The sequence below is a fragment of the Copadichromis virginalis genome, linkage group LG12 (genome assembly GCF_057382275.1).
Source record: "Copadichromis virginalis isolate Kocher_CV1m ecotype Utaka linkage group LG12, C_Virginalis_male_GT1.1, whole genome shotgun sequence".
Classification (NCBI taxonomy): Eukaryota; Metazoa; Chordata; class Actinopteri; order Cichliformes; family Cichlidae; genus Copadichromis; species Copadichromis virginalis.
Genome location: NC_140629.1, coordinates 7,047,299 through 7,069,959, shown reverse-complemented (window position 1 = coordinate 7,069,959; position 22,661 = coordinate 7,047,299). Strand labels below are relative to the sequence as shown.

General features: G+C 42.6%; 1 protein-coding gene across 2 annotated transcripts; it reads right to left on the bottom strand.

Moving 5' to 3' along the window:
• Nucleotides 1–1,857: 1,857 nt before the first annotated feature.
• Nucleotides 1,858–22,601, bottom strand: mxd1 (MAX dimerization protein 1). Of its 2 annotated transcripts, XM_085474523.1 has the most exons (6): nt 21,379–22,600; nt 20,635–20,734; nt 13,421–13,450; nt 7,365–7,479; nt 7,017–7,176; nt 1,858–5,594 (listed from the first exon to the last, which is right to left on the bottom strand). In XM_085474523.1, the coding sequence occupies exons 1-6, from the start codon at nt 21,443–21,445 to the stop codon at nt 5,398–5,400; spliced, it is 669 nt and encodes a 222-aa protein (XP_085330649.1). In that variant the 5' UTR covers nt 21,446–22,600; the 3' UTR covers nt 1,858–5,397. The 2 variants fall into 2 exon arrangements, with proteins under 2 accessions (XP_085330649.1, XP_085330650.1); XM_085474524.1 differs by lacking the exon at nt 13,421–13,450 and having other exon boundaries at nt 21,379–22,601.
• Between the last annotated feature and the right edge of the window lie 60 nt (nt 22,602–22,661).

Here is a 22,661-nt window from a genome sequence, read left to right as displayed (position 1 = left end):
TTAAATTTCAGTTACTGCTTCTCCACCTCTCATTTCTTCTTTTTGATTCCTCGATTTTGCTTTCTTGGGGAAAGACATGACTCAGGATTCACATTAGCAGTTCTCTATTTATAATAAATTAGCTGTGCTGTAAAAGCAGCCAGAGTGCAGGTGGACTGAATCATTTTGCATCACTTGGAAGAGGTGAACAAGATGAAAGCCTCATTGATTCAACCAAATGATTTATTAAGATAAATAACATGAATGTATTTCTTTTTTGTTCAGAGACCCCAATAAATGGCACAAATACAGTAGTTGGTTATTATATCTTAATCATATATACCAATGAGGATGCATTAACACACAGTCACTGGTAATGGCACGGTTTGGAGCACCATTCAAATTGCATTTTTTTAAGGAAGGGCTTAATTTCAGTGAAACCATGTCAAGCCACATTTTGCATGCATTCCAGCAGCCTGACTCCAAAGAGCCTGGATGCTAAACTGGCATACCTGCAGTCCAGACTTGTTATAGGAAAAACATATGCATAAAACAGCAGGGATTCTATAAGAAGCAAGAATGGTACATGGAAAATGTATTTCAAAACCACAGAAATTCACAAATCCACAGTTCTCAAACACAGAGGGGTTTTTTTTTTCAGTTCTCTACTGAAGTGTAGTTATAGGCCTGACAAGAAAAACCGTATCCACATAAGGTGAGTAAATTATCCAAGTCAGTCTGCTGGCCTATGTTAGCTTATTGCTCAGAATTGGTTTTTGTTGTACATTCACAGAAATTGCCAGAGTTTACCAAATTTCCTGTTAAAAGTATTGTGTTCATTTATAAAAAAAAAAAAATGACCTAAGGATTTCAAATGTTAACATTGGTATTCAGCTCAGTCATTAGCATTTTGATATATTAGTACATCACATAAAGTTTGGGAAGCCTGGTGTAGATGGGATTTGTCACTAAAAGATCTGTGTCAGCATAACATACTTAATTAGTTACACATTGCTAGTAATGTGTTGGACCCCCCTTTGCCTTCAGAACTGCATTAATAGTGGCATAGACTCAACAAGGTGCTGGAAACATTCCTCAGACGTTTTGGTCTGTGTTGACATGATATGATAGCATTTCCACTGTGGCTGGTTATATTGCTGGAAGCAGCCAGCCATATAGGGATGGATGTGGTCACTAACAACACTCAGGCAGGCCTTTCCATGATGTTCAGTTGGTGCGCAGAGAAGTATCCAACTTCGGTAAGCCCGTGTGAACTGTAGCCAGTGTTTTGTGTTCTTAGTTGACAGGAGTGGCCCCTGATGTGGTCTTCTGGCTGGCTTAAGAGTCGACATGTTGTGTGTTCAAAGAGGTTGAGTTACTGTTGAACAATTCGACATTTACCATGCTTTTCCTGCCATGATAGGTCAAGGTACTTGTTGGTCAGTTACAACATGAACTGTGATTGTTTGTGGATGCAAAGGGTGGAGAGGACTTGCATTAGATGCAGCATGAAGGGATGCAGCCTTTTCAGGAAACCCATCCCCCTCTTTCTTTTTCCATTCTAGCTTCGTGTGTGTTGCCTGTAGAGCAGCAGTCAGATGGCGGTGATCACACAAACATGGGATTTGGCCAACAGATTACTCTGGAACACAATGGATGGCTGGCGAGGATCAAGCCCCTGCTAAGGCTTTCTTTTTATATTATCTTCACACACACACACACAAAAAATGCTCCTCATTACCGTCTACTCAACCTCTACGTGAAAATTACCCATTGTATGAGAAACCGGTGGGCTGGATTTCCCCTGACAGCCTCCATTTGTCCTCATCCCGTATGCTTAATAATCACAAACCATGAACAAAGACCACGACAAGGAGATAGGTAGGTAAACAAGGGTTTCAAATGTTTAATTCATTTTAATATCACTGGCAAATATAAATTGCTGCTCAACGATTCATTATCAAAGGGGGGCTGTTTCTCCCCTCTCTTACATTTGAAGAGATTTCTTTAGAAGACAGTGTCCAAATTCTCCAATTTCTTAAAAAGTTAAGTGCACAAACCTTAATGTTATTATTCAGCAAACAGACGTTTGACCTTTCTGAGAAGAAAGGCAGGAGGTGACGACGATGTTCGATGGAGCCGTGACGAGGGGGTGTTGTCTTGTGTGTTTTGTGTCTAATGCGATGAGAGCACCACGCCTGAGACCCGTCACGAAGAAGAAAAGAAGGGAATGACCTTTGTGATGCACGTCGCTGTTGTCGTAAACACACTGTATGCGTCTGTTAGGCCGTAACAGGTGTGTCCGTTTTGAGCCGCTTTGTATGCAGGGATAAAAGTGTGCAAAAAAAGAAAAGAAAAGCCAAATATACACATGAACGTGAGTTTTCCCCTGATGTGGAAAGCTGTAGCTTAAACAACTGGTCTGACTGTAGTCTTGTTCTTTGAGAGATTCCACACCTGCTTCTTAAGGCAGATGCTGAGAGCACCAGGGTCTTTGTACTGGAAGTGAGAGGGGTGCGATGTGATCACTGACACATACAGTACACTGCCCAGCTACACACACACACACACACACACTTTGCCTGAACCACTGATGCCAACGCAGCATGTGGAGGAGGGTGTATTGCTCACACATGGTTGCATGGCACAAACACACACACACGCACACACACACACACACACACACACACACACACAGAGATTAGTGGAAGACAGAAATGAGACGATGGATGGGGAGGAGAGAAAAAAAAATGGTGGCTACCACAGAAAGACATTAATGCTCTTCTTCAAATAAAACAAATAAACAGAAACATGGATTTACAATGTTTTTAAAATCACCCACCCTCTACTACCAAAAAAATACATCTCTGAAGACAATAATGCAGTAAACTCACACACACACACGCTCACATACTGTACACACACGTATGCACCGACAGATGGCATTACAGTGAACACACCTGCCCACTCACACCTACTTTTCAACACCCCCACCCCCCCAACCCCCACCTGGTTAGCGTGGCTGCACAGTCCCTCTCCGTTTGGACAAAAATAAGCAGAGTTCGACACTCAACGACTAAACAATCTCATATCTATTTTTCTGCTTTCCTTTTTTTTCCTCCTTTTTTTTGTGTTTTTGTGTTTTTTGGCGTACCATCATCATGCTTTAAACTGAGATCTGCAAGTGGCGCATGCACAACACGCAGGGAGCTTCTTTTGGCACCGTGCTGCTACGACTGCAGGGGTTGATAACGCGTACATTCAGAAGAAACGACAACAGATCTGCGCTCCTGTCCCTGCCCGTGATGACTGGGAACCACACGCGAAGAGGAGGAGGAGGAGGAGGAAGAGGTGGGGTAAAAAGAAAAAGAAGAAGAAAAAAAATCTCACAAGGCTCAAGAGCCATTTTGTCTGAGGCACGGGCGTGGGGGAGGGAAAGGGGTGTTGGGAGGTAAACCGGCAGCGCCACTGCGCTTGACCCGGACACCGGCTCCTCTCGCTTTTTCTACTTTCTAATCATTTTCTTTTTTAAGTTCTTCAGTTTTTTTGTCCCATTATCCTTCTCTTATGGGCTTCGAAAATGGCTAAAAGAAAAATCAGAATCAGCCACAAAGAAATCACTTCCTAGGAGCACCGTGCTGAATTCAGACAGACACTAAAGCCTCGAGGCACAAAGAGACATTTCTCAATATTTTATGGATTGACTAGGCTGTGCAAACAAACTACATATAGGAAACTCTCAATAAACCTCACAAGAAGAACATAAGCTATAACTAATTAAATTGATTGTTTTTGTATATTCATCTATAGATTTATCTAATAAATACATCTGCTGATAGACACTTCTTTCTGTAAACTATTTACATTAAAAGGTATATATTTAAATAGCTATGAAGGCAAGGCGAGGGAGAGAAAACTGATTTAGTTTAGCTGTGAGCAGAGAGAAAGAGAGATCCTGTGTGTGTGTGTGTGTGTGTGTGTGTGTGTGTGTGTGTGTGTGTGTGTGTGTGTGTGTGTGCGTGCTCCCGTTGAAAAGTCAAAGCCGACCATTTGTATTTCCGAGTGATTCACTTCATCTCAAACTGGACTCTCTTCATAAATAACTGGTAGGAACATCGCAAACCAAAACAACAACAAGTAATGAAATAATGCTCTCAGCCTCACCTGCCTGTCTTCTTTACATAAGTGGAATGTGCTCTCAGTAGATTCCCTTCCTGTTTAATACCTGGTGAATGGGGCAGTGAAGAAGTAGTGTACAAAAACGTACCAACACCCGCCAGAGCGTACCAGTATTGGGCCCAGTGGCTGGTGTTCATAATATCCATGACAAGCACACATAAGAAAGGGATGATGTTTGAAAAAAATAAAATAAATGCCCCGTCATCAGAGAGCGGCATAAAAACAATCAAACCCACCCCTGAAAACCCTCCCCAGTCACAATCTCATGCTGCACAATTTTTTTTGTTTGTTTTTTTCTTTTTTGTCGGTTTTTCTGTTACTTTTTGCTCTAAAGGGCAGGCGTGGACAAAAGATTACAGGGCAGTTGCGAGCCTGCCTGCCAAAGCCCGAGTACTGAGGGACGTATTGCTGTCGACAGTTTAACATCACTCACACACACACACACACACACACACACGCGCGCTCTAGTTTAGTGTCCACAAAGTCTGCCGACTGACATGTTTTTCAAACACTCAGTTCATCTGGTGGCATTGCTGCCATGGCTGCAGCGGGAGGGTTGGGTGGGGCTTTGCTAAGGGACAGTGTTTGAAAAAGGTGATAGTTTTGTTTACAAAAAAAGCTATTTTAAGTGCAAAGTACCATGCACATACGGTCGACCGGTGAGCGGGACGCAAAAGCAAAAAAATAAACAAAAAAAGCCCCGCACCATGTCAGCATCACACCTTTGGGAGAGATGGAGCGGTCTGTGTGTGTATGTGTGTGTACGTGCGAGTTGATGTTATGTGTGTGAAGTATGGGTGAAATCTCATAAGTGCTTCCCATGGCTCTTGAGGCATAGAAAAAGAGGCAGTGGGACATTGTGTGGTAACATTCTCTGGCTGAAAGTTGTGTTCTGTTTTTGTGTTTTTTTTTGTCGGATGGGGGTAGGGGTGGTTGGGGGGGGTGGAGTGTCTTTGACGTCCCGCTCGTATTATCGGTGCGGAGCAGAGCGGGGGACACCCTAAAGACTGACCGCTGATGATGGGCTGGATGTCTTGGAGGTGTTGCAGTCTGAATGGAAGTCGGTGTGCAGACAGGAAGTCCGCGGAGGCCCAGCTGGAGGAGGGGCCTCAGACTTGGTCAGTCCTGGTAAAGAGGGAGGAAGAAGGGCAGGAAGGGGAGGTGAGGTCGGAGCGGGACCAAGGAGTGGTGAGGGGGCTGAGGGAAAGAGGTGGGTGCTGGGTCAGTGACGAGTGCTGTTTATAGGCTGCAGCCCAGCTGCTTAGCCTTCTCCTGAGTGTCCTGCACGTGCTGCAGGCTGGCGCTGGAGTAGCCCTCATCGCTACAGCTGCTGCGCAGGCTGCCTCGCTCGTCCCCTGAGTCGCTCACGCTGCTGGTGCTCCACTCCAAGTCACCCAGCAGGTAGTCCATCCCCTCCACGTCCACATCCAGGTCCTCTGTTTGAACAACAAGAACACAAACACGACACCATTAAAGAGCTGAATGACAACTATGTCATATTATTCATCTACTCAAGTTTCTCCGCTTATAGAGAGGATGTTATTATTACTAGTAACACTAATTAAACAACTAGTGCGAGTTAATGGTGGAACCTGTACAGCCAGCAGCAGCAGCAGCAGCTGGTAACTCCCTGCTCTGCACATCCTGCAAAAGCTCTTTTTTTCCTGTATTTAAAATCCCCTTTAAACAACAGGGACAAAGCTACACAGCATAAGGGTGACACATGCACAGATCTGTTTTCATTTTAACCATTTAAAGGTTTTTGATTTTGCTCTTTTATTGAGTGACTTAATGCATTCAGGTTGTTTGATGTCATGTCCCTGTAACCCGGTCCAAATAGACAAAAAAAGAAAAGAAAAAGTGAACACTGACAGTGCTCATTTGTGCTAGGAGCACTGTCAGAGCTACAAATGACTTCCAAACAGGCCGCTGGAGTGAATGTGTCTGACCAAACAATCAGACTTCATTGAGCGCGGACTGAGGTTTCCCACTGGGCCTGGTGCTAACTACACAGCACTGTGGAGCTGATTGGCATTTGCCATAGAGTAGCAGATTTGGCATGTCCACCACTGTCGCCCTGTGTGTTTTTACAGATGAGAGCAGGAGATCAGGGACGTCCTGGTCCAGACCTGGGAGGAAATGTACAGGACATCATCTGTTGTCTCATTAGAAGCATGCCCTGATATCATCAAGCATGCATATGATCCACAAACTATTACTTCTCCATGTTTCTTCTTTCCTCTTTTACATCATTTGCTTTGGAGGGAGGACATTAACCATATGACTAAACAACAATGAATGCCACATAAATGGCACTCAGTATAAACTGCTGAGTATCATTTGGAGTTGCTGCAATGACATTTGTCAGAACGGAGGCGTTTGATGCATAATTTTTTTCACTTGGATTTTTGGGGTATTATTAAATTGAGCGCTCTGTAGGTTGATCACTTTTGTTTGTATCAAGAAATGTAGCATCCTTTCATTCCTAACACTTTACCTCGTCCACATCAGTATAGATATCCAGAATGTTTTTTTCACATTAAGATCTGATGAGTGTGTTTTTATAAGCAGTGTATTTACTAAGACGCTTTACTTTGCACTGTGGAAGATTGTGTTTAGTGATGATGATGAAGACAATACCTGACACAAGAACAATAAAATGATGCCTATTCTGAACTTCCTGCACAACGGTTCACCTCCATATTTTTTTCATGTGCTTTGAGAGAAGATGTTAAACCATCTGAATATTTGCCCGGAGGTTCCAGACATGAAACATGTGAAGAGTGACATGAATAAAAGCATGTGGTGGTAACAAAGTCGTCTGAGCTGGCCACAGCTCTGCCTGTGTGCAGCCTCACCCTGGTCAGAGTCGGACTTATCAGAGGACTGAGTGGAGCCGGTGCTGTCCATGCGGGTCCTCTCCACTCCCAGCTGCTCTAGACGCCTCCTCAGGTGTCTCCGCTCCCGTTGTAGCTGCTCCAAAGTGTGCTGAGCTTTCCTCTCGCCCTCCTCCAACCTCTGCAAGGAAGAAGGAGAGAAAACGGCGCGCTTCATGAACAGCTCCTAATCTGCTCCTGTGTACGTGTCCACAGCAGCTTATCAGCTACTGAAACACGCAATTACTAACACACTCAGCAACCGCAGCGGTCAACAAATTGCCCTCTTCACACCGATTAGGTGAGTGGTGCATGCGCACATCCACGCACCTTGATGTGATCTTTGGCCTTCATCAGCAGGCTGAGGGTGGTGTGCCTGTTAGCATCTGGTCCCAAGGGAACGAGGGATTTCAAGCGCTCCAAACACAGTCGTAGATGTGCCCGTCTGAAGAGGAAAGATAAAAATGAAGGTGGAAGATGCTATTAAATGTACAGAAAAACAAAAAGCAAAAACAAAACAAGAAGGTAGGCCACTGAAATCTGAAAATCCCTGATAAAAACTAGTCTTTACCTGAGCTTTGAAAAGCTGAATGCAAATATCTTAAACTATCCTGTTTTTTTCTACTCTTGTATTGAAATTGACCTTTTACTTAAAATTCACTTGGATGATTGGGCTTCAAGGACCTCAGATTTTTCACTGAGGGGAAACAAGCAACCTCTTAAAATACATCCAGGGGAGATTTTGTCTTCATACTAAGAGCCCTGAAAGGACTGTGTTTACATTTCTCCAAATACTGACAAATGAACAGGTGAATTATAACGGCAGCGTTTTTTGCCATCTTTTACTCTGACAAGCCTCGAATCAGTCTTGTGTCATTAGACTTTTCTAGGAACATGGGAAATAGGTGAAATGACTTATGCAAATGTGCAAACACACATGGAAATACAGTATATTAGGCAAAATCAGTGTTGGACAATTCTAATGAGTCTGAAAGCCAATACACCTTCCTTTATTCCTCTACACAGCCTGAACTGCCTTAGGCACGGCTTCCTGTCTTTCTTCAAGTACTCTTCAGGAATAGTTCTCCAGGCTTCCTGAATGACATTCAAAGCTCTTTGGATGTTGGCTGCCTCTTGTTCTCTGCCAACACAATGCCACACTGCTTTAACAATGTTGGACTTATTATTGAAGTACTGGCCAATCCATGACTGATGGAGTTCCATTGAGTTTTTCTATCCAGGTATACTTTTACTTCATTGGTAGCACGCATATTCTGAATGCTCACATTTAGACAAGTTTAACGGCAGTCTTAAAAAACACAACAAACCAAATCCTAAAGTGATGTAATATGTATCCATGACTACTGCACAGTGACATGGCCAGATAATTAGGACCAATTAGCATTTCTGCGCCAGACTGCTGTGAGGACAGGACTCTTTTTTTTTTCCCCTCATCTGTGGTATGTCTTGTCTCTACTTGTTGCAGGTGATTACAAGCAGCAGTGGATCCTTTCTGTTTCAGCAGGAAGTTAAAGCATTAAATAGAGTGGGAATACTTCCTTGTTGTGACAGTAACTGTCATAGTCAGGGTGGAATTTTTTGTCCACTTCACACAAATTGAGTTAGTTCAAAGAGGAGATTTGCGTGTGCTGAAGCAATACCAGCCGATAAGTTCCTAGCATCAAAGCAAATATGAGGAACAAGCTGCAGTGAACTGCCTTTGTACTCTTCAGGCCTCATCAACCAGGTGTCATTACTGCAAGTATTTGTCAGACTGGAGCCACTAAACACTTTCTCCTCTTTAATGCAACCTTTGGGATCAAAGAGTATAAAGGTAGGAGCAAACGGAAAGAGGCGCCCTGTATGTTTCAGGAAGTCAGCAGTGTGTTAACTATTACATAATAGAGCTCGACAGGATGTGCGCCAACGGTCCTCTTAAACAAGAAGAAAACCAGAAAGCCATCTGCACCATATATTCAGAACTGCAACTGATGTCACTTGCCCTTTATACCCCAGTCACACACACCTATACACAGTTCACAGCCTCTGTTTCCACCTGTATGCCCCTCAGCCCCTCTATGCTGGCAGCCTTGGCAATTTCTAAGGTCTGGTGGGTGTTGGTGACCACTTGACCCCGCTGTTACACAACACACACCTCCAGCCTCGTCACAGTGTGTACGTGTCTGTGCGCTTGTGTTTGCCTGAGCGAGTGGGCGTGTGTACGTCAGACTCTTCCTGAGAATGAGTGTAAAAATTGTTTTCTTTCTTTCTTTTTATTCTTTTTTTTTGACTGTGCAGCTGAAGGGCTGGCCGGCTGAGCCGCTCACTTATTGTCTGCTGCAAATAATCCTAACGTGAGCGTCACTGCCGGAAAGAGTTTATTCAAATGGTGCGCATGGAGAGCTACGAGGCTGATTTGACTCTGGGCAGTGGAAGCGCACAAATATATTCTCAACCCCTTGCCCTTTAAAAAGATAAACACAATCGGCGAGCAGAGCTTTTGCACGCACATACAAAACAGCTGAAGCCAAGTGCCTGCTTCTCAGCTGACTCAGTCCAAAGGACATGCAGACTGTCATTACATAACATGGAAATGGTCCGGCCTGTGTTGTTCTGACATAATAAGGGCTGGCTAATGTTTGTTAAACACTGACAGAGAGCAGACTCAAACAGCACGAGTCACATGGCGATTCAGAGAAACACTACGGCGTGGTCCTAACACACAGCTATTCCAGTGACAGGTTATTCTGGTTCACTGTGTCAATAGGTAACTATACAGTAAATGTGGAGCTGCAGCCTCAGGCCACAGCCTACATTTCTCTGGCCTTGTTTCACACTTGCATACGACTGACCTGAATGCATGTGTCTGGTCCAAAATGAGGTGAATGCGCCGCCTCAGTTTGTTATACTCAAAGCAGTTGCAGCTGTCGTCACCCCTTTGACCCAAAATGGTTTCTCCCAACTAGGTCAGCTGGTGCACTTTGCCTGATTAGCAGTAAATCACCTCGCTTTCAGGGCTCTTGCCCTCTGACCTCTAACAGTGAGTAATTTAACCAAGCCAATACTGATGGAAGGGAGGTTGGGTCTCATTGCACTCCTGAGGCTTTCCTAGCAGTGGGCTGCTGTGACTAATTTACTACTCGCCACTGATGGCTTTCCATCATCACGTTAGTGGTGGGAGAAACTAACTAAGTAGGTTCTCTAGTGGTCATAATTGTGTTTTACTGCAGGGTATGAGGTGTGTCCACAAACACATACAGAGGGCTCAGCCTGTCCACTGAGCGGCTGGTTTGGATCATCTAGCTCAGAGAGTGACAGAGACTGTATCAAAATATGACTCCTATTGCTTTACATATGTAAACTGAGGACTTTACAATCATCCAAAAATGGCTTTTATCAATTGTTGGGACAGTTTATGTTCACATAAGCTAAAAGAAAATCAGCAAATTCAGGAAGCAGAATTGATTAACGAGCGTCATGACAGTTTCAACAGTACCTAACTCTAACCGTTCAATGTTTTCACCTCCACCCTTTTGCTAGTAAACCATCTCCTCTGATAACTTTTACATTTATTTCCATTACATAACCAAATTATCATGAATGAATGCTCTCCAAAATGTTGTCAAGACAACCAAGTTGTGCAGCACTGAAACTAGATCGGCTGCTCTCAGGAGCCAGAGAGCACAGTGAGCCACCTGATACAACCGTGACCCCGTCGTTCATCTCATCAGCGTCAGGAGGGCACCGTGACAAAACAGTGGCTCTGTTCAAGCATGAAACGATTCTCTCCTTAGTTCCTTTTGTTCATCATAACTTCCCAGAGGTGGGACCAAGTCATTGTTTTGCAAGTCTCAAGTAAGTCTCAAGTCTTTATCCTCAAGTCTCAAGTCAAGTCTCAAGTAATGTCAGGCAAGTCAGAGTCGAGTCTCAAGTCACTGGTGTAAAAGTCCGAGTCAAGTCACAAGTCTGAAACTTTGAATTTCAAGTCCTTTCGAGTCTTTAAAAAAAACAAACGAAAAAATAATGTTGCAGTTATATGCTAAATGTAAATATTAGACCATGTAATTTTTTAATCTGTGTTTTTCTCAACACATGACAAAATAGTGAACTTAGAAAATATACACAAATTGTGAAATTGCACCTCTTTAAAATGCAGCTCAATTAAACCTAGCTCCAAGAATAATTTTCACCGACAGTTCTGAGATAAGCTGCATGTTATTCTTGGATGCGGTTGTAGGACCAGCTTTAAAATCGCATGACAAAAATATCATACACATTAAAAAAAAACTGCATAACCAACGTAGCCTGGACAACATTTGCTAGTTAGATGAAGTCAGCTATCTCATCTTAGCATATTTATATGCATATTTATAATCATACGGTTCTTGGAGTGAGTGCATACACTCATGAAGTTTAGTAACTTCAGGTCACTGCAACAAGCCCAGGTACAGTTTACCGACGGATGGGTACAGGGACCATGAAATGCACCGTGTAGAACGAAAGACCATCGTACGTATCATAAGTTTACCAGTCTCACAAATTGTCGTCATAAATACACATTCCTTAACCGTTTATTAATAGGACCTTTGAGCTCAACGGTAATTAATTAGTAGTGGAAATAATTTCTGGTACCCATCACAGAAATGTAGCAGTGACAACAATACTGTATGCTGTAATCGTACTGGGCAATTAGTGATACAAAAAACCTGTTTTATCCTGTGAATAAAAGTATGTGTTTTTGTCAATGTACCATAATAACAGAAGCGAAACACAATATTGTGTCAGGACAATTCACTATTCATGCACAATAAACAAAGAAGCATAGCGCGACAATTTCTGTTCTTGCTTGTAACCTATATCACCAATTATGTTAAGAAAAATGACGCATTAACTACAACAGCAGACTGACCTTTGTGTAAATGCTTGGAGCAGACTAACCTGTGAGCTGGAGGGTTCTGGGACGTTATATTTGATCTTTGAATGGCTGCAATCCAGTCGCCTCTTTGTTACTTTGGAAACATGGCTCGAACAATTTCTCTTCAACGACGTAATCCGATAACAACCGATCTCTTTACCCGTCGGCTTCTCGTGGCTGTCACGCGACCGGCTATTGCAGTTAATAATACAACAGCTTCTTGACATTTTTGTGTTTCTTTTTATCGCTGTGTGACTGATTTCAATTGAAAGCCTGCGTGCGCTAGTACCGCTTGCCACGAGTTCCCAGAATCATTTGCGGTTCTACCCGTGAATGACGTCACATTTTCAATCTCTATATAATATGCATGTTAAATTTTATATTTGGGGTAAAATATCAAGTCTTTTCAAGTAAACCGGTTCAAGTCCAATTCAAGTCCCAAGTCATTGGTGTAAAAGTCCAAGTCAAGTCACAAGTCTTAGAACATTTTTTCAAGTCAAGTCTAAAATCATAAAATTAATGACTCGAGTCTGACTCGAGTCCAAGTCATGTGACTCGAGTCCACACCTCTGTAACTTCCACCCCCCTCAAAAGAAATTACTTAACTACACCATAAAGCTCATTTTATTCTCATTACCCCCTTATCACCTAAATTCAAACTTGATTAGTTACGAGTTTACAAAAAACAACACGTCCACCATGTCTAGATATGCCACGTCTCCCTTCTGCTTATCACGGGTTATACAGCTTACCTCTTACATAAGCTAACAGGGCAGTACACAAATAAAACTTGTGCTTTTGTTTCACGATGGCAACGCGCCAAAAGAGAAAAGGTAAGGTTTATTCAGGACTGTAATCTAGCTCAACTAGTTTCTCTGCAATTTGTGCATTCATGCAACAGGCGAGCCGTCAGCCTTAGTTCGTAACTGTAGGTTTCTTAATCCACCAGAAAGGCGCGTGATGTGAGCCTGTTTAATGTGCATCTGACCTACGTCGGGCCCATCCATATGCAGAAGGGATCCTGCTTCTCACGGGTCTGCTGTGTGGCTTCACCGATAAACCCGAGGATTCCACTGAATCGCGCTCAATAATTCACCTGATAAAAAGTTGAGGTCCAGCTTCACCTGTCTACATACGCGCTGCTTTTCTTTTGATCGCCCACTCATGCATGTAAGCAGGCTCATAAAAGAGGACCAACGAACACGTCACACCACATCACCAGAGATTCGCCTACTACAATTTTAAAATCCTGATAGTCACTCTGAGAGCATTCACCTTAGATCTGGAACTTTAAAAAATGTACCTTCTTTCAAAAAGGTTTCAGATTATGTTACAGGTTACAGGACCTGAACTGGCACTGAACTAATTTAAAGACTTCCTCAGTGTGGGAGGGCATGGGGTGGCGTGAATTGATATTTTCATGGATTGAAGAACACAAACACACAGAGAGATTTGATTTCTTTTTTTTTACCTGTTCTTTTCCATTTCGTTGTGTGTAGACCTGCAGAGATAAAACAAAACACATATGAAAAATCAGACATAATAAAAAAGCCACTGATTAAAATGAAAAAAGCTAAGGCTTCCCCTTCTCCACATGCACCGCACTCCAGGCAGAGGAGGGAGCACGAGAGAAAGGGTTGTGTGGGAGTCTGTGAACAGCCGGAGCTGCTTACAAAATAAGATTCAAAGAGGGAAAAAAAGACAGAAAAAAAATGAAGAAAAGCCTGGGTGTTCTTATGCCTGAGGCCTGTTTCATGGTGGAAGCTTTTTTTAAGAACCACACTCGTACACAGATACGTGATGAGGAGGCCCGACGGTAAACATAGTAACAGTAACCAGAAACAGGAGTAGATGGGACTCTGTCCCTTCATATTGCCTGATTATCCATTGTACATGCAAGCCTGAGCAGAGTGGGGGTGGGGGGAACACAGTGAAGGTAAAATGAGAGATAGAGGTGTGCTCGCGGCCAGCATGACTCTGTCATTGCAGTATTAAAACATCTCTCTATCTGTAACACACACACGTACACACACACACACAGAAATGGGGTCAAGTGTAGGGTTTGGTAGAAATGTGTCTGACCTGTGAGAGAAAGGATAAACAGGAGAGCAGGTCACGAGCAGAGAAGAAGATCCCCTCTACATTCTTGAACGCTACTCAACCTCCACCTGAACCCCACCATCCACCCCCATGCTGCATCCCAAAATAGCCTCTGCATTTTTCCAGCTCTGCAAACTAATGCACTGTCCTGCCTACACACATACACACAAACACAACCTCAAAGGTGCCCCCTCGTGTGTAATCTCAGTTGCTGGGCCAAACCTGGGTTTAAAGCTCGGGGTTGACCATATTTTCACTGTGTCGCAGCGTGTCACTGCAGCATGTGTGTGGCTGTCTTTCTGCCACTCGCTTTGGGTGTTCTCTCTGTCACTTGGCCCCCTCTAGCCAGTGTACATTCCTGTATGGGGCAGACAGCCGCTAGTGACATAACAGAGCTGGCAGGGAAGTGATCCCACTCACTGAGGCTAGATTTCAGGCTCTGAGACACCTCATAGCTCTCTGCTACTTTACCAAACACACCTATGCCACCACAATGCAGAAGCAATATTTAAGATGACATGCTATGCTAATTTCCAACTCCATCACTGTTCTAGTTACTTAAAGTACAGTCATATGAAAAAGAAGGTTTCCACAGGAGAAAACTAAATACACACATTTTCTGCTTGCATAGGAACTAAGATCTTAAACAGCAGCCAGGTGCTGCTAATTAAATGCATTTGTTTAACTGATCATCTCCAAGTGTGAGCACCTCTATAAAAGCTGAGGTTTTTGCAGTTTGCTGGGCTGGAGCACTCAGGTGTGTGTTAACACAGGGCCACAATCTTTCGAAGAGTAGATGGCCCAGCAAATTCCCTCTGTGCAGTGCTCAGAGAAACTACTGGCCTCAGTTAGTATGTTAAATATTAAAGTTCATAACAGTACAGTTCAAAAAAGAATGAACATATGGTTGATTTGGAAAGACTGACAGGAGAAAGTCTCTTCTCTCCCCTAAAAGAACATAGGAGCACAGTTTAGGGTCCCAAAGTTGCACCTGAACAAACCCAAACAATTTTGAAACAATGTCCTTTAGACAGATGAGACCAAATTGGAGATGTTTGGCTATACTACACAGTGCCAGCCCAAAGACCACATATTAACTTATAGAGGGGTGCTGACTTGGACTTATGTTGCAGGCACAGGATTTGGACACCTTACAATCACTCAGTCAACCATGAATTTCTCTGTATAATAAAGTATTGTGAATTATAATGTGAGGCCATCTGTCTGACAGATAAAGCTTGGCTCAAACAGAACGACTAAAAAGAAAATAATTAAGATTCTGCAGTGTCAAAGTTCAGATCTCAACCTTACTGAAATGCTGTGGTGCAATCTTAAGTGAGAAGTGCATCAAAAATACCTGCAAACCCAATGAACTGAACCAATGCTGTCAAGACGAGTAGGTCAAAATTCCTCAACAATGATGTGAGAGACAGATAAAGTCATAAGGAGACAGCTACTTCGAGGTATTGCTTAAAGGTGGTTCTACAAGCTTCTGAATCTTGGGAAAGTACTTTTTTGTCACAGAACTATACAGAGCCTTGTGACAGACTGGCTTGTGGGTCAACCTCAACATTTGTTTTTGGAGAGGAAATCACTGACCAAAAATAGAGAAAACACACAACAAACAAGTCTCACTAAATGAGCCACTGTCATCTCAGAGGTCCTCAGAAGGTTAAATACTGGATCACAGAGTTGCTGCCAAACGATTCACCAGCGCACTTTTCTTTCAGCTGCATCAGCCTGAACAACACGGCGTGATGACCACCGAAAGGCACCAGTTGACTGCAGAATGATTATGGCAAGCTCCTCGTGTAATTTCCACAGTGCACTGTAGTTGCGTATTGTATGAATGTGTGTGTTTGTGAGTGAGGAGGGGGAGGACTCTTTCTCCTTGTCTGTAATGGAGGCGCTGCTGTTCTCCACTGACAGCCAAAAGTGAGAGCAGAGCAGGAAAGACACAGAAGGATGGAGGAGGTGAGGAGAGAGAAATGCGAGAGGGAGACAGAGAGAGAAATGAGGGGGAGGGTGGACTCCTTACTACTGACACACATGCACACGTCCACGCCAGAAACATGGCGAGTCCCCTCCCCCACTACTACTACTCACAGATCTACGCTTCGGGGGAAATGGCAGAAACCGGAGGGGCATATGTATAAATTCAAATATAAATGCCTGCCCTATATTTGACCAGAATCAGCAGCAGAAACAACATAAAACTGATCAAATAACACCAATTAATTGATTTGATCTTTTCCAGCAGAGATCAACCCAGGTTATTCTGTACTGTTAATCACCAAGAGACTATGTCAGATCCGACTACATCAAATCATCGTTGCAGAGATACCCTTATTAATGCCGTGTGATTCTGCTGCCCTTAAATAGCAATGAGTAATAGCTGAAAAAAAATGCTTCAGAACTGGAAATGGAAAAAGGAAAGGCTGGTGAACGAAAAGTTGTTTTTTGGTTGTTTTGGGGTTTTTTTTTTTACCAGAAATAGCAACAAACCAAGTAAGTCTACACATGCTAGGACATGATCTGAGTTAGAAGCACGTCTTTTCAATACTCTACACCCTGTGTTTTTGAAATCACAGCAGAAATGGTAGCACACTCCAAATTTGTCCCAGTCACTTTTGTCGAAATCAACTGATATACTGCTCGATGTAATGAATAAGCAGTTGTTTCCTTTAATAAAGAGGACCAATGCTGTATATTTTCAGCTTCATATATTTATTTCTAGACCAGAGGAGCTTTGCATAATTTACAGTTCAAAATAATGGTCACATATCTCTCCTAATGGGCCTTTGTGCCGCCGTTCAGTTCACAATCCACGCGAAAGAAGCCGCTTTAGCTCCCCTACCCCACAACTTTCTTGTGATTGCCCCACATGAAGAGAAGGTTTGCAGAGGAAATGGGTGGGGCTTCTGAGATCACAATCAAACTTGATTGTGTCAGAGACAAACATTAACACTCTCATTGACATCATACACAGCTGTGAATATAAAAAAAATGTCCTAAATTCATATTTATCTTATAGCAGGCCTTAGTGCAGCTCCATCACTTCATTAACTGTGAAACAAGCCGTTTTTAGCTCTTCTCCTTTAACACCACAATTTTCTGAACTAAGCTTTCCTCCGATTAACTGTCCCTCATAAAGACATTGACTGATCAGCAGATTGGTGAAGCTTCTATGCTCACAACCAGAGCTGCATACACTCTCTGACATGATAAAGATCCCAGAGTAGAAAAAAACTGTCTGAAGCCTGAGTAATTGGCTTTCTGGGATTACTGGGACATACTCAGATGTCATTATTTAAACCTTTGACCATATTTAGTATGAACATCATAACTGTATAGATAAGACAGGAAATGTATATTTCAGACATGATGCTGGTTTCTATAAGTTGGCTAAACTGTTTTCTTTTGACTACACTTGAATTCTTGGCCACAAAGTTATTAGATTAACCATCCAGAGTCAGGCTGGTCAGCTTTATGAGTCACAAGATGCACCTCAACTTCTTCCAAATTCATTTCCTCCATTGCACATTTAGTTTTCCCTCTTTTATTGTTTACTTTTAGTTACGTCAGCCACTTACAGAAAACCGCACAATGTTTTTTTGTTTTTTTTTAAAGTATACCAGTGATCAGGAATAACAGGAAAATGTCTAGATTTCTATCAAATCAGAGGCAGATGTAACTGCTACAAAAACCATACAAATACAGGAGTAGAAAAGAGTGTTGATAGTCCAGAAAATATACCTACAATCCTACATCAGATGAGTCCTACACAAAGCAGATTATGCACCCCAGCATATATTTTCTGCACTGACGGATGAACAATGGATGAACAGTGTACCCTCATGGCAATACACCTGATACACCAGTTTCACCAACAAAGCATGTCTCTGAAATATTTTTAGAGGTATTATGAAACTCTTCTGTAACTGTAGCATCGCAACTTTTTATTGCAGCTTCATGCAATATGAACCATCAAGCACTTTAAAATATTTATATTAATTACTGGATCTGTGCAAACAGCTGGTGGTGCTCTCATCAGTTGCTTCTTTGATCTGCTGCTTTTTTAAAATGTTTGAATGAAAAGAAGGCACATAAAGGTTGGGATCAACAATATGTCAGTTTTGTGTTTACTGAAGGACAGAAGCAGGTGCCTAGATGTCACTGTTTTATCTCAAAGATCAGTTTCCAACAGCCTTTAATTTACTTCATCCTCTCTGTTGAAACAATCACCTGCAGTAGTTTAAACCTGCCTTTTCTTTGGTAAAGTTTGTACACACAGGAGATAACTTCCTACACAGGATCATGACAGCAAACTGGATTCCAATCGCAGAGTGCAAATTGATCTACGGATTGCGGAGGCAACACAAATCTGTCCTCATACCATTGATTTACGGAATTCAGGTTAGAGACTCTAAATTGACTAGTGTCCACTTAGAAGACAAGCGCAGCCCGGACTCACCACCACCGGACTCACTTAAATGTCTTCTGCATCACCTTGACTGACCCACTTTTCCTTACTGTGGGGTCATTGACTTTAAGCCAGGATGACGTTTGTATCTGTCACTCATATACTTTAAAGAACACATGGGGAAGACTAAACGTAATCTTAACCTAACAGACTCACACATACGTGTGACATCAGAGGACCTTTTCTGCAGTGTTATATATGAATTAGCCATTAGACTCTGAATTACAAAATATTACTTGGTAGCAACACCTAAAGTGGCCTATGCATACAGCATGTCAGTGCTGTTGACAGATTATGGAGCGCTTCTAAAGCCCTGTCCACATATAAGGTGAGCTGATGGGTGGACACCAGCAGATATTTCAGGTTCTGGTTGCATAGGTTATCCTCTTGCACATGTGCCACCCTGTCATATGTCAGTCAACACAATCCTTTACCACCATTGGTAGATGCTTTTCCATCAATACTTCACTGACAGATAAGGCATAGTCTGCACATCATGTAAATGTTAACTCAGCCTACGTACAGTAAATCTTTTTCATACAAGCTATGGATTGAACATGTACGCATGCACCCTGTGCCATGGGGTGCATGGCACAGGGTTTCTGTTTATCAGAATTTTCTTCTCTGCAAATACTTCGAATCAAATAAATAACTAAACAATGCAATCAGCTGCTACTCCAGTAAGTCTTTAATCCTTTGTACCAACTCAACCTCCACCGACTCAGTATGCAGCTAGTGAGACTAGCTCTTGCTCTTCTATGCAGCGTCAGTGAGCTGAACCAGTTCTCTATGTGCTGCAGATTCTGCTTAGAGAGGTCTTCCATCTCCAAGTGAAACTTCAGGGTAGAGGGACAACTGTAGTCACTCGCTGTACACGGTGGAGTTGGAGCCTGTCCAACCCTGGGAGAGATCCTCTCTGGGGAAGCATGGGGATCACTAAAACTGCAACATAACTTGAAAGCTAGCTGGTAAACCAACATGAGGCAGTAAGGGTCACCTGGTTACCAATGACTAAACATTCATGATAAGAACACTGTCCATTAGTAAACTGACTGCAGATAGTGTTATTCTATGAGAAAATAAGAAAATAAATGCTGATATTTTCACTATATTAGGTATACTAAAAACTGAACACGTAAAACACATACGTGAAAAATACTATTATAAGTATTGTGGTATTTTGTGTTGGTTGAAGAAACAAAGATGCAACAGGCAGGCGGTAATTCTAACAGTTAAAACATTAGCTGACATCAGCTGTGCTCTCACTGTGGCAGTCAGTGATAAAAAAGATAATAGATAATTCATAATCCTATGTTCTATTCTTCATCAACATCATAAAGTGTGCAGGAATGACTGAAATGCAGATATGGTGATCAGACGCTAACCGTATCTATAGCTTACAGTGGAAGATCAGAGAGCTGACTTATTTTCTGTAACAATCCGAAAGCTTCTACGGATAAGCTCTCAGCAAAATACATGATCAGATACATACAAATACAATTTTTTTTGCAGATATATTACGTAAAAGGCATTAACATGTTATTTTGATTATAAAATTGGCCTAGCCTGTCTGTCTTTTCTTTGCAGTTAGATTGGTGTTTGTAACAGTGTGTCTGACCCGGTCACTATTTGATGTCAAAACAACAAGGTAGTGTCTCGCAGTCATAACCCTTTTCAAAGCTTTGGATGTTTGATTGTGACCATGTTTGGCCAAGAGCACAAAGTCGCTGTTTCAACAGCGTTGCTGTGAATATAACAAATTATGCAAATAGGGATGAGGCTGCTATCTCTGAACTCACTGCACTTCCTGCCATTTTAAATTTGGGCAGTTAGCGTGTCCACCTGGAAGCACAGTACAGAAATGCATAAAAAAAAATTTTTAAAAAATGAAAAAGCAAGCCTCACATCACAAGCACCAAATAAGGATTTTGACTTGAAACACAAACACTAGTGTGATGAAGAATGGCTTAATCCTCCAAGAAGTGAGGAGGGGAAGAGAAGGGGGGGGGGGGGGGGGTGCGGGGGACCCCTGAAGTGGGGATGTGATGGGCGACTTGTTGCAGAGCAGGAAACCAATCAGGCATGTACAGTTTTGCCTTTACCTGCTACTTGTGTTTTTCTTGCTTTTGCTTTTCCTTTTCAAACTTTCCCTCTCCCGGCTGCTGATGAATGGCGGCATGGAGGCATAGCCATGTTCAGCTTCTGCAAGCAAGTAAACAACATAGTGGTCACATGTCCTGAAATCCTGCAATGGAAAACATACCCACAGTGAACAGAAGGAGAGACTGCACAATGTGTCACATTTCAGCTTTAGCTTTTGGCATCCCGCAGCAATGTCTTATGCTTTTTAGCAGGCATGCGGGGAATGGGTCTCAAGTAGTATCTTTTAGCCCTTTCCCCCTTCCTCGGGATGGACAATGATGTCATCTTGAACTGGAATAAACCCCACTAGCAAACCACAACAGAAGGAAAGGAGGGGCGTCCACGAAAACAATGTCTCCCTGCACATCTGCCACATATGCATTCATTCTTTCATTATCGCGAATGCAAATGCCCGTTTGTCTTTACACGTATGCATTATGCGCCTGTAATCACATATTTATTAGCACCTGTTTGGGGCAGGTGATGCAGCCTGCTGAATCGATGCGTGAAATTCGACATTTATGAATTTATTTCATGGCCTGATTGTTTGATGTAATAAGAATAATAATGGGAAGCAACAGGATTTAGGAACGCATCAAACGACGTGTGCTTAAATCCGAGTGATTCGGAGGGGGAGGGGTGTTAATGTTACATTGCACAGAGTGAATAAGAAAAGAGTAGAAAAGAATACAATGATACTTTACCTCGTTCCCTGCGATCAAGGTACTCGGCTGCTTCGATCAACATCTGCACCATTCCGATCGCCGCCATTTTAAACAATAACACTGATAATTTAACAATCCTAAAAGGAATTCCGTGGCTGTACACAGGCTGCTTCAGGGTCCTGCTTCTTTTTCACACTTGGGTAGCTCGCTGTTCTGTCAGTTATTATTTTTAAAGAGCCAGAGAGAGCGCGTTACAGAGTTGGTCCTTCACTGTTAAAGGCCTTGAATGCAGCACCAGTCAGTTCGAAAAGCCAAACTTCCTCTGTGGTTGTTAAATTAAGGATATGGTGTTAGCTGGCTAGTAAGGGCTGACACTAATAACACTTCTTCAGGAGCTAAGGTTACTTTGTTCCCTTTTAAGTCAAAATGCCAGCTAAATATCGTCAGCTTTATAGTTGGCTCTTCGAGAAAAGACGGCTTGTTGACAAAAACAAAACGAAAGGCTGTGTGACATACAAAAATAATCCCCGAATTGCTCTATTTGGTGAAAAAAAAGGCTGGCTAACGTTAGCGCCAATGTTAAGCTGTCAAATTAAATATGGAAAGTTCTTGCTATCTCGGTTGTATTTGGAAAAGCTTCGGCCAGTGAAAAAAAGAACGTTAGCATGTACAGTTGCTAGACACTTGCCTTGTGAAAATTATATATATATATATATATATAAAAGAGCTAGCTGTTTTAAAGTTCAGCCGACGATGTCATCCAACCTTATCGGTTCAGAGCTATGGCTGGTTAGTTTTGCGCCGGTTTAACGCGCGATACGTCTCGCTGGAAACGCAGATAGCGACTGACATCAACTGAAGAAGAGTGACTGTTTGTCAAACAGCTTCCAAAATAGTGGCTTGTTGATCTGGACACCAGCTCTCTACTGTACTGTACAAAGATTCTGGGTGCTGCAATGTGATTGGATACTGAGTATAACCTCTCAAGCTCCTATTCGGCGTTAAAACCGTCAATTGCAGAGAGGGTTCAGCGCTTACTTCAACTGTGGACCTTAAGCAGCCATTTTGGTTCTAATTAACATCGGCTGAAACACACTGTGTACAGCCACAATGGAGACAGTTTCTGCGCTATACACTCCTACACAGTAATTGGTTGTTTTTTTCTATGAACTTGACAGCTATTGGCCCTAGTGGGCACGAGCCTATCTGACAACGCCCGCTTTTGACAATCAACACGCCTCTCTGCCATGCTGTTTCTCGGTGTATGGCAGCGATTGGCTCCCGTTGTGTCATTTAATAAATTTTGTGATACATGATTGGTC

Coding starts and splice junctions, on each gene's coding strand:
- mxd1 (XM_085474523.1), bottom strand. CDS start 21,445: ATGGCGGCGATCGGAATGGTGCAGATGTTGATCGAAGCAGCCGAGTAC. Junction 20,735..21,378: donor CCTTGATCGCAGGGAACGAG/GTAAAGTATCAT, acceptor ACTTGCTTGCAG/AAGCTGAACATGGCTATGCC. Junction 7,177..7,364: donor AGGCCAAAGATCACATCAAG/GTGCGTGGATGT, acceptor TCTTCCTTGCAG/AGGTTGGAGGAGGGCGAGAG.